At 44.8% G+C, this 12,288-nt stretch overlaps 1 protein-coding gene across 1 annotated transcript in view; it reads right to left on the minus strand.

Moving 5' to 3' along the window:
* Nucleotides 1-12,288, minus strand: part of CEP192 (centrosomal protein 192) — a 100,258-nt gene that overhangs the window by 43,332 nt on the left and 44,638 nt on the right. Inside the window, exons 16-20 of the mRNA XM_080684756.1 lie at nucleotides 12,130-12,256; nucleotides 10,729-10,900; nucleotides 5,289-6,210; nucleotides 4,214-4,362; nucleotides 2,438-2,668 (exon numbers count right to left, since the gene is read on the minus strand). Of these exons, the coding sequence (XP_080540882.1) occupies nucleotides 2,438-2,668; nucleotides 4,214-4,362; nucleotides 5,289-6,210; nucleotides 10,729-10,900; nucleotides 12,130-12,256 (1,601 nt within the window). The remainder of the gene's footprint in view (nucleotides 1-2,437; nucleotides 2,669-4,213; nucleotides 4,363-5,288; nucleotides 6,211-10,728; nucleotides 10,901-12,129; nucleotides 12,257-12,288) is intronic.

Consider the following 12,288-nt stretch of genomic DNA (forward strand, 5'->3'; position numbering starts at 1 on the left):
GGGGAAAAAAGAAGAAAAAGAAAAAATATACATATAACTAAAAATACAGAAAACAGTGTGGTAATAGCCAGAGGGAAAGGGAGTGGAAGTAGCTAGAGGTGGGCAAAGGGGGCGAAATGGGGACAGAAAGAGACTATGCTTGGGGAGATGGGTGCACGAGCAGTGTACAAATGATGTTTTGTTGAGTTGTACACTTGAAACCTGTACCCCAATAAATTCAATTTAAAAAAAAAAGCGCCAGTGGAGCCTGGCCTGGCGTGGCTCAGGGGTTGAGTGTCAGTGTATGAACCAGGAGGTCATGGTTCGATTCCCGGTCAGCGCACATACACGAGTTGCAGGCTCAATCCCCAGTGTGCAGGAGGCAGCTGATCAAGGATTCTCTCTCCCTCTCCCTTCCTCTCTGAAATCAATAAAAACAAACAAAACACCAGTAGTATTGTAACGTGCAGCCAAAGTTGAGTGCCACTGTCCTAAAGAGGCATATAAAACAGTAACTGACCCATTATCCCAATTAGGCTAGACCTTATTTCTTTCACTTCTAGAAAACAGAGGACTACAGAAGAGACATTTCTTCAGCTAGCAAATAATCTTCAGGTAAAGAAAAGAAAGAATAATATGAACATAGCACTTTCCTAAGTAATTATCTTACCTAATAAAAGAGAAACATTCAAATTAACCATCACTCTGCTACGCCCACAGACAATCAGAGTATGCAAATTAACCAAAGATGGAGGTTAATTTGCATTGCATACACAGGCAAGGAGCGGTCGGGAGGGGCATGACAGAGGGGCGTGACACCTGCTATGAGGGGAAGGGGGGCAGCAGAGGGAGCTACAGAAGCAGTGCTCTGGACAGAAGCGAGGACTTGCCGGCTCCCGGGCGGCTGGGAGTGAAGCCAGGGGAAGAAAGGCCTATTCTTGCACGAATATTGTGCAACAGGTCTCTAGTCAAATTATAAAATGAATATAAGGTTTGAAAATAAGGTTTAATGCTAATTTTGCTTTATAAACATCTGAGCAAATATATCCATCCTTTCTAATAAAAGAGTAATATGCAAATTGACCATACCTCCGATAAACCCACAAGCCACGCCCACCAGCCAATCAGGAGGGAATACGCAAATAAACCCAACCAAGATGGCTGCAGCCACAGAGAGCAGGAGGGAGGCTTGGGTTTCCCTGGCAATGGAGGAAGCCAAGCTTTCTGCCTGCCCTTGCCAGCCCAGGCCTCCACTCAATGCTACAAAGTTTCAATTACAGAAGATACATAAATCCCAACAGAAATGGCAGCAGCCACGGAGCTGGAGAGAACAGGAGGCTAGGGTTGCCTCCGGCGATGGAGGAAGCCAAGCTTCTGCAGCCCTGGCCTGCTTTGGCCTCCGCTTAAGACTACAAAGTTTCAATTATAGAAGATACATAAATCCCAACAGAAATGGATGCCGCCACGGAGGGAGCAGGAGGCTTGGCTCCACTCCAGACTACAAAGTTTCAATTGTAGAAGATAAATAAACCCCAGATACCAGGGCCTCTGCTTGGGTCGCCAGAGGGGCATGGCCAGCCTGCAAACCACCACAGGCCCCTCACCCAGGCCGCCCCACACCCCAAGGGAACCCCCACCCTGATCCGGGACACCCTTAAGGGCAAATCAGCTGGCACCCACCCGTGCACCAGGCCTCTAACCTATCTAATAAAAGAGTAATATGCAGATTGACCATCACTCTAACACACAAGATGGCTGCCCCCATGTGGTCAAAGATGGATGCCCCCATGTGGACACAAGATGGCCACCACAAAATGGCCAGCAGGGGAGGGCAGTTGGGAGGGACCAGGCCTGCAAGGGAGGGCAGTTGAGGGCGATCAAGCCTGCAGGGGAGGGCAGTTAGGGGTGACCAGGCCGGCAGAGGAGGGAAGTTGGGGGCGACCAGGCCTGCAGGGAAGGGCAGTTAGGGGTGACCAGGCCTGCAGGGGAGGGCCGTTAGGGGCAATCAGGCTGGCAGGGGAGCAGTTAGGTATCAATCAGGCTGGCAGGGGAGTGGTTAGGAGGTGATCAGGCTGGCAGGCAGAAGTGGTTAGGGGCAATCAGGAAGGCAGGCAGGCGAGCAGTTGGGAGCCAGCAGTCCTGGATTGTGAGAGGGATGTCCGACTGCCCGTTTAGGCCCAATCCCAGTAGGACATCCCTCGAGGGGTCCCAGATTGGAGAGGGTGCAGGCTGGGCTGAGGGACACCCACCTCCGTGCACGAATTTCATGCACCGGGCCTCTAGTGTTTCTATAAAACAACACAAATAATTTTATATTTTGGAATAAGAAGACAATAAGAACTAATGTTTAGCTGGAAGTTAACTTTGTGGCACATTTACTCACAAATTCATTTTTTCCCCAAATATTACTTTTAAGGTTATATGGCCTTCATTAAAAGATCCGCTTACGAATAGTTACCTCAATCACAGGGTTCTCGGCAACAGCGGTGAGAATGACTCTGCTTGCCAAGGCTTCTGCTTGGACTACTGTCTCAGCATCTGCTGTAAATGGCCAAGAAGCAACACTGAAAATACATCTGAAAATCCCAGGATCAGATGGTATGAAAAGTACTTTTATCTCTTCTGTGGCATGAGGTCTTATGATGACTTTATTCTTGAAAACTAAACAAGGATATGCTAAAAGATCCACCTTAAAAAAAAAAACAAAGAGCCACATGGTTTGTTAAAAAATGGCTTCACAATGAAAATCAAGAAGTAGAATCAGTTAAAGATCCTATTCCCCAGTCACTTGAACTACCAAACTTAGACATTCAATACCTCTTCAAAACTACCAAGTCTTGTAACTCATTATCAGTAGAGTACAATTAGTCAAACTCATGAAGCCTTATGAAGATAGGTTGAATTCATGGCCCATAGTCTATTTTAAAGCAAACACAGTTTTTGATACCCACACTTTCCTTGAAAAGGAAACTGAAAATTACAGCACTTCACAGCCCTGTACATGGCCCCAGGACTAGTTTCTGATACAATGCAGAATGGTTAGACTGATCTCTAATACTCCTTGTCACACCTCCAAGTCTATGATTGTAATTCACTCCAAACCCTCCCTTCTCACTCACTGTAAATGGGATCATCTTCTCTACCCCCACTTGCAGAGACAACACTGCTTCCTGAGAAGGCCTTCAATCTCACCACCTTCTACTCTCAACCCTTTCCTTCAACTATCTGCTTTTCCTCTAACCTCAGGATATGAAAGCAGAGGGTATAAACTAGGAAAATAGGAGAGTAGGGTAGAGACCATCTTATTTTACCAGAAAAAGGCCATTACTAGGATGTAATAGGGGAGAGTAGACCACCAATGCTAGTCTGCAAGTAGCGGTTGCAAAATCAGGATATTTCAGAACAGGAGCTGTTGTCCATATTTCCCACCCTCCCTACTCAATGATATTCAATCATAAAAGGAGACTTTGATTCTAGAACTGTAACACCTGTGATTGATCATGTGAGAGATCCTCACTATAAGAGTTAATGTTAAAATTATATTTCCAGCCGAAACCGGTTTGGCTCAGTGGATAGAGCGTCGGCCTGCGGACTGAAGGGTCCCAGGTTCGATTCCGGTCAAGGGCATGTACCTTGGTTGCGGGCATATCCCCAGTGGGGGGCGTGCAGGAGGCAGCTGATCGATGTTTCTCTCTCATCGATGTTTCTAGCTCTCTGTCCCTCTCCCTTCCTCTCTGTGAAATATCAATAAAATATATTTTAAAAAAAATTATATTTCCAGGTTATTTCAAAAGATCATGTAAAAATATAATAAATTAGTCAAAAAGACTACTAAAGGTGTGGCCCCTAAGAGTAACTTGTTTGTTTTTTTGATAAATGACAGTAACTTATATTCAATCACATTTAACAAAACTAGAAACGCAAGAGCTTTCAGTGGTTTAAATAATAGTACTAAAAGAACATATATATGATTTCATAAATAAATAACAATTAAATATAATGATTAATAAATAATAACTGGCAGAAAATTAGAAACATATTCAGATTTCACTTCTTACACCAGAAGTATTACTACAAAAGAGGGACCAAGAAAGATACCATTCCAATGATTTTGTGCAAGGTATAAGAGGAGGGACATACTCCCAGTATAAAAGGACATATTAGACAAAAAAGAAATCCAGCATTAATCATAATGCAATTGTTAAGTCCAAAGAGAAAGTTAATGAAAACTTACCTTTTCACCATTAACACTAACACTGAGAACTCCTATGCTGACCTGCAGCCAGCGGGTGGTTGGATTAAGTACACTAAGATGGGTTTGTGAAGCAATACCAACACAGCAAGCATGAGGAAACTTCACTTCCTCAGGTACTCTTACATTCCCTGGGTAAATATAAAGCATAGTCAAAAATGCAAGTTATAGTGAATACCTGATTAAATGCACAGCTAGTTAAATGGAAATTTTATAGAAGACTACTTGTTTACCCAGAGCTATGGTATAAAGTGCTCCAGGTCTTCAGGCTCCTTGATATTCTTTCTCTAAACTTCAGAATAGGTTGGCCAACAATTATTTCCTGCTGAATCCAGCCAAGGAATCAGAACAATTAAAACTAATCAAGCTCACAACTTAAAGCTGATCAACTTTCAGACGTTACTACTTATTATAATCTCTTCCTTTTTTCTCCCACAAATATAAGCTACTCCCTAACCTAATAAGAAATGATAGAGGTTCTAACTTGGATTTTTAATACAACCAGTCTTTTCACCATCCTTATGCAGTTACGCTGGAATTTCCTTGAAGACAGCACTCCAGTGGCTGTGTGTACCGGGTCAGAAAAAGCACGACACCCAGCTCTGCTTGGCAGAGTGACCATCAACAAGAGAATCAGGGGCAGTTCAGCTATTACAGACAGAAATGGGCGGGTTCCCTCTCTCACTACCACAACAGTAACCCTCCAAGACTTAAAAGTTGGAAGAGACTCACTCCTTCAGAGAGGTGACTCTAAACTGGACATTTCCTAGTTGAAAGACTAACAGAACACATGTGCAGAACACAACAGACAGGAAGACAAAGGTATTGGGAGTTTCATCTACATAAGTTTTCATATTTTTCTAAGGTCACTTCAAGGACCCTTGCCCAGAAATATGTAGTCTGTATTCCAAATTCAGGACAAAGGAAAAAACTTATGAGAAACTCAGGCCCATCATTATCTCCTTGAAACAAAACTAGTTTTTATGGTGTCATTTGAGAAAACTCAATTTTAAGTAATAGCAAGCAACAACAGGCAATAACAGCAAAAGCATCTCACCAAATCCTGACATCATTCCTGAATCCCATGGTTCAATTCCATAATTTGCACCAATAGACTGCACAGGAAAAGATTTTGCTGTAGTTAGAAGATTCTGATGTGTGGTATTAGAATATGGGTTACAAAGGGAAGAAGTACCCATCAATCCAGAGCTGATATTTTGTCCTAGACAAATGTCCACAGCCACAGAGTTCTGAACATGCTCGCCTGTGACAGCAGGGTAAGAACAGCTTCCTGAGAACCCAGAGACGGTGGTGCTGCCTGTATAGCACGGGGGCAAAGCCACATTTCCAGCTGCAGGTAGTGTTCCCAAATACTGCTGGGCAAAGGGAGCTGTGGCTAAAGAATGTCGAGTCAACAGTGCAGGAACTGAGGTGGGAATGTTCTGCATGTCGAAAGCAGAGCCATAAATCACAGAGCTGGGAACTGAGGCACACTGGCTTCCAGAGGCCATCTGATGAAGAACCTGGCCACTCAATGCACTGTTGGTAGTTGACGTATGTTCTGAAGTTACTCTCTCACTTTCGTTCACAGATGCCTGGAGTGTCACAGGGAGGCGTGGCATTGCTGACACAATCGGGTGCCTGGGACCTGACTTGCTCAGATGAGCCAGGTTGATCTGGTCCAATTCACTGGAGTTTGTGGTCAAACCGGTGGCAGTGGTTTCCGATAGATCTTCACTTTTGGGGGAAAGATCTTCACTAAATCTAAAGTTAGGTTTTACATCTTCAGGTTTGCTACTCAGAGAAGTAGTTTCAGTCATTCTTTCTGTATCTGACTTTTTCTGGATAATATGTGATAATGTTTTTTTTCCTCTACCTTGAAGAGAATCTTTTTCGCTCAACTTTTCCACAGCCTGTTCCTCTGGTGGAATTGGACTGGCTCGAATAATTGTAGTGCTCAACTCACTGGTGAAATCACTCTGAGTGACAAAAATTTTTTAGAAATAATCCATAGATTATTACAAATTCAAATACCATAATAAAGAGACCTAAACAATGTTAACTTTGGAAAAAAAGTTGGCTTACACACAAAAAATGTAGTTTTGCAGCTATGAAATGCAGCATTAAGTTTTAAAATTTTTTGCATTATTTTATAGAAATAATTATGAGGAGATTAAAGAGGAGGTATACACCAATTCTATTTCTGAAAAAATTTACATAATGGACAAGAGACAACTAATTTTGTAAAATTTTATTAATTTTTCCTTCTAAACTGTACAATAAAAATCTAAGTAAATTAGTTAACAAAGGAATGGGACAGGGAGGGCAGTGAGCAAGCTTTCAAATGACATCAACATGAAGTTAAGAATCAACACATAGCCAGTTCAAAGGCTCTCTCTCCCACCCACATTATTTGTCTACTAGAGGCCCGGCACACGAAATTCATGCATAAGTAGGGTCCCTAGGCCTGGCCTGCAATCAGGACTGATCGTCCCTGGCTGTCGGCAACCGGCCCCGCCCCCTGCCGCCACCTGTCACCCTCTGTGTGTGGGGTGACTAGTGGGGCAATCGGGGCCCCAGTGCCGTCCGTGTCCGTCGCCACCCATCCCCAGTTCCTCATTCCCCAATAGGCAATCGCAGCCTACTGGCTGGGGTGAAGGACCAAAAGGTTGGCCAATAGGCCCCGATCAGGCCATCAGGGCCTGCGGGCTGGGGGCAGCTCCTGCGTTGAGCATCTGACCCCTGGTGGTCAGTGCGTGTCAAAACTCACTGGTCGTTCTGCCGTCCAGTCGATTTACATATTATGCTTTGATATATATATACTAGAGGCCCGGTGCACGAAATTCGTGCATGGGGGAGAAGGGTGTCCCTCAGCCTAGCCTGCACCCTCTCCAATCTGGGACCCCTCGAGGGATGTCTGACTGCCCGTTTAAGCCTGATCCAACCGGCTTAAACGGGCAGTCAGACATCCCTCTCACAATCCAGGACTGCTGGCTCCCAACTGCTCGCCTGCCTGCCTTCCTGATTGCCCCTAACCGCTTCTGCCTGCCAGCCTGATCACCCCCTAACCACTCCCCTGCCAGCCTGATTGATGCCTAACTGCTCCCCTGCCAGCCTGTTTGCCCCTAACTGCCCTCCCTTGCAGGCCTGGTCACCCCTAACTGCCCTCCCCTGCAGGCCTGGTCACCCCTAACTGCCCTCCCCTGCAGGCCTGGGGACCCCCCCCAACTGCCCTCCCTGCAGGCCTGGTCACCCCCAACTTCCCTCCTCTGCTGGCTTGGTCACCCCTAACTGCCCTCCCTTGCAGGCCTGGTCCCTCCCAACTGCCCTCCCCTGCTGGCCTGATTGCCCCCAACTGCCCTCCCTTGCTGGCCTGGTCCCTCCCAACTGCCCTCTCTTGCTGGCCATCTTGTGGTGGCCATCTTGTGTCCACATGGGGGCAGGATCTTTGACCACATGGGGGCAGCCATCTTGTGTGTTGGAGTGATGGTCAATCTGCATATTACTCTTTTATTAGATAGGATAGAGGCCTGGTGCACGGGTGGGGGCCAGCTGGTTTGCCCTGAAGGGTGTCCCAGATCAGGGTGGGGGTTCCCTTGGGGTGTGGGGCGGCCTGGGTGAGGGGCCTGTGGTGGTATGCAGGCTGGCCACGCCCCCTGGCGACCCAAGTGGAGGCCCTGGTATCTGGGATTTATTTATCTTCTACAACTGAAACTTTGTAGACTGGAGTGAAGCCAAGCCTTCTGCTTGCTCTGTGGCGGCAGCCATTTATTTTTGGACTTATGTATCTTCTCTAATTGAAACTTTGTAGCCTTAAGCGGAGGCCTGGGCCAGCCAGGGTGTGCGGAAAGCTTGGCTTCCTCCATCGCCGGGGAAACCCAAGCCTCCCTCCTGCTCTCTGTGGCCGTAGCCATCTTGGTTGGGTTTATTTGCATATTCGCTCCTGATTGGCTTTGTGGGCGTGGCTGGGGGTGTAGCGGAGTGATGGTTAATTTGCATATTACTCTTTTATTAGATAGGACTAGAGGACCAGTGCAAGAAATTCGTGCACTGGGATATGTACACATATAATACCTTAATAAGAAAAAAAAGGATGGCATGACCACTATCCTACACTCTCTACTCTCCTTCCCTTCTTATATTGAAATGTTCTTCCCACCACTGTCTCCATCATCACCCCTTCTCTGATTAACTTAATAAACACTGGACATTCCAAAAAAAAAAAAAAGAAAAAAAAGAAATTCGTGCACTGGGGGGAGAGTGTCACTCAGCCCAGCCTGCACCCTCTCCAATCTGAGACCCCTCGGGGGATGTCCAACTGCCGGTTTAGGCCTGAGCCCCATAAGATCAGGCCTAAACTGGCAGTCGGACATCCCTCTCACAATCCGGGACTGCTGGCTCCCAACTGCTCGCCTGCCTATCTGCCCGATTGCTGCTAACCGCTTCTGCCTGCCAGCATGCTCACCCCCTAACCACTCCCCTGCCGGCCTAATCACCCCCAACTGCCCTCCCCTGCCGGCCTGGTCGTCCCCAACTGCTTTCCCTTGCTGGCCCGATCACCACCAACAGCCCTCCCCTGCTGGCCTGATCGCCCACAACTGCCCTCCCCTGCTGGCCTGATCGCCCACAACTGCCCTCCCCTGCTGGCCATCTTGTGGTGGCCATTTTGTGACCACATGGGGGCGGCCATCTTGTGTGAAGGCAACAGTCAATTTGCATATTATCTATTTATTATATAGGATAGATACTGCTGTCATATTTGAAAATGCTCATTTTTATGAGCACCAAAGTCTTTTCAAATATCTAAGTTATGTGGTTCTGCTTTCTTAAGTATGAAGTAATAGCCCTAGTCAATGTTAATACACTCATTTCTTTATAATGCATCACCTCAGGGGTGACATCCGCAACTGTTACACACAACTTAAGATGCACTTAACCTCATTGGTTATTTTTGGTACTTGGTCTGAAATTTTCTTCTGGATCAAAGCTTTAGAAATAAAGACACTGATAAACAAATTATTTGCCAGTCATCCATCCATCCATCCATCCATCCATCACTTAATCAATCAATAAATAAAAATAACAAGAGCCTGTATGTATTCAGTGGTACGTTCTTGCTACCAAGCCCTGTCCTCACATCACTGTCCCTCCTTACAGATGAAGAAACAGCTTGGGGAGATTGTATCCATCTGAAAGTAGCAGAGTAGCCATCTGACTGTACAATTCAGCTTTTTTTAAAAAATTTCTTTATTGATTCAGGTGTTACATATGTGTCCTTCTTCCCCCATTACCCCCCTCACCCCCCTCACTCATGCCCTCACCCCCCTGTTGTCTGTGTCCATTGGTTAGGCCCATATGCATGCATACAAGTCCTTTGGTTGATCTCTCCTCCTTACCCACACCCTCCCCTACCTTCCCTCCGAGGTTTGATGGTGTGATCGATGTTTCTCTACAATTCAGCTCTTAACCACTATGCTAAGAACATAGAGACCCAACATCTAAAATCATCATCTAAAAGACAACTGTCATGAACAACATAAACTGATGAACAAAAATAGATCCAGAGACATAGAAGCATCGAACAGACCATCAAACCTCAGAGGGAAGGCAGGGGTGGGGGTAAGAAATCAACCAAAGGACTTGTATGCATGCATATAAGCATAACCAATGGACACAGACAGTAGGGGGGTGAGGGCATGTGCTGGGGGTGCGAGCAGCCAGGGAGGTGTCAATGGAGGGAAAAAGATACATATGTAATACTTTAAACAATAAAGAATTTAAATTTAAAAAATAAATAAATTTTTAAAGGCAGCTTTCAGTGAAATGGTCCTTATCTTGCCCCTCTCAATGACTCCTCCACATTGCTACTGCAATGAGCTTTAAAAACATCAACACAGATCATGTCAGTGTTCTGCTTAAGAACCTTCAAACCCACAAAGATGCTTCTTGGTTTGGCCTCTCCTCTTTGCCCAAAGTACCTGATTCACTAGAGCCATTCCAAACTTCTTGAAGTCCCTCAAATGCAGTCTGTATTTACAATTCCATGTCTTCCCCCATTTGTTGTCTGCTTCTTCCCTAACTAAGTCCAAGTAGTCCTAAAAAAGATGGCTTCAATACTAGTACATTATTATCCCTCCTAGCGACACCCTAGTCATATTTTTTGTTATCTCCTTCTGAATACCCAGAGCATAGGTCCAGCACAGTGCATTTCACTACAGTGTGTGTCTTGCATGTATGTCTTCCACCAGACTGAGAATGTTTAAGGGCAGATACTAAAATATTTGTACCTCTAGTGCCTACCCAACATGAGAAATGGTTTGATTCTCCTCTCTTTCTCCCTTCCCTCCCTCTCCCTTCCTTGTACCCCTGCCACCCCCCATTTTAAAGATAAAAATGGCAACAGAAAGTATACAGGCAGGAACTTCAGTCTGAACCCTACATCAGTAACACTTTAGAGCCAGAAGTCTTACTAAAGAAATAATAAAAGTGCTGCCCACCTTGCAGTCCTCAAGGCCATGATCTGAGGCCATGGTGGGACAGGTGCTCTCTTGTTCAGACACGTAAGTGAGCCTACTCACACTAGCCTCTGGACACATCAACTGAGACAACTCACTCTCACAGGGGGGCTTCTGATGATGAGCTGCTGAGCCAAATGATTCTGAAGCACACCTGAAAGAAAAAACACCTTGTGACTGGAGTTGTCCATTCTCTTATTTAACATTATCTACACTAGCAAAAGCCAATCCTGTTTTGCCTACAATCTTACTAATCTTCAGCCTCTGCACTATACAGGACTGAGTTTACAGTTGTGAGTACACAAAAGTTTATTCTTATATTATTGGTTAATGACTGCATTATTTATTTTATTATAGCGGTAAATCTAATTTTGTCTATCCATGAATATATATATATTTGATAAAGCAATAAATTTACTGTCAAAAATTATATATAGATACATACATATATCTATAGATGTCCATAATTTTTGAATGTTAACTTACACCTTTACAAAAATTGAACTTTAGAAAGTTCTTATAATTTGGTTAAGTTAGTTTACGCCTACCCTGATAAACTTGTCCTAAAATCTGTGAAGTTTCTTATTCTAACTCTTGAAAAAGTATTTACCCATCTTACTGGTGTTAAAAATACAAATCCTATATAATAAAACCCTAATATGCAAATCGACCGAACAGCAGAACGACTAGCAGAACGTCTGGTCACTATGCTGCACACTGACCACCAGGGGACAGACGCTCAACACACAAGCTGCCCCCAGGTGGTCAGTGCGCTCCCACAGGGGGAGCGCCGCTCAGCCAGAAGCCAGGCTCACAGCTGGCGAGTGCAGCGGTGGTGGCGGGAAACTCTCCCGCCTCTGCTGCCGGCGGGCAGTAAGGAGCGAGGGGTCCAAGACTGAGAGAGCCCGGACTGCGAGAGAGATGTCTGACTACCGGCTTAGGCCCGATCCCCCTGGGGGGATCCCAGACTGCAAGAGGGTGCAGGCCAGGCTGAGGGCTTACTCCCAACCTGGTAATTTCATTTCTAGATATCTATCCTAAGGAAATCAGTGAAAACACAGAAAAAATTTCATGAGCAAATTTGTTCATCTCAATATCACTAAAATGGCAGAAATAATGTAGTCAGTATCCACCAGGAGCATGCAAACCATGAAAGATTCATTACACAATCTGTAACATTATTAATTTTCTTTTAAATACAGGGAATTATTGTAAGTGGCAAGAACAAGAATATAGCAATTTGCACAAAAAATGGCTTGAATGAAATTGACAAAATACTTACAATGGTTACTTTTGAGCAATGAATCTATAATTTTCTTTTATATACTTTTTTCTTATATTGAGCATGTATTTTTATTATTTAAAAAAAAGGTAAGCACCTACCCTGATAAACTTGTTCCAGAAACTTCACTAGGAGAAGAATGACTCAGTGGAGTGGTGGAAGGTCTGAAGCTATCCTGATCATCTTCTGAACTATGTCCACCATGCTCAGGAGAAGAATTTTTCAAATCTATCAGAAAGGTATAGATTCTAATGAGAACA

Source organism: Plecotus auritus (genome assembly GCF_963455305.1).
Source record: "Plecotus auritus genome assembly, chromosome: 8".
In the NCBI taxonomy this organism is placed as follows: Eukaryota; Metazoa; Chordata; class Mammalia; order Chiroptera; family Vespertilionidae; genus Plecotus; species Plecotus auritus.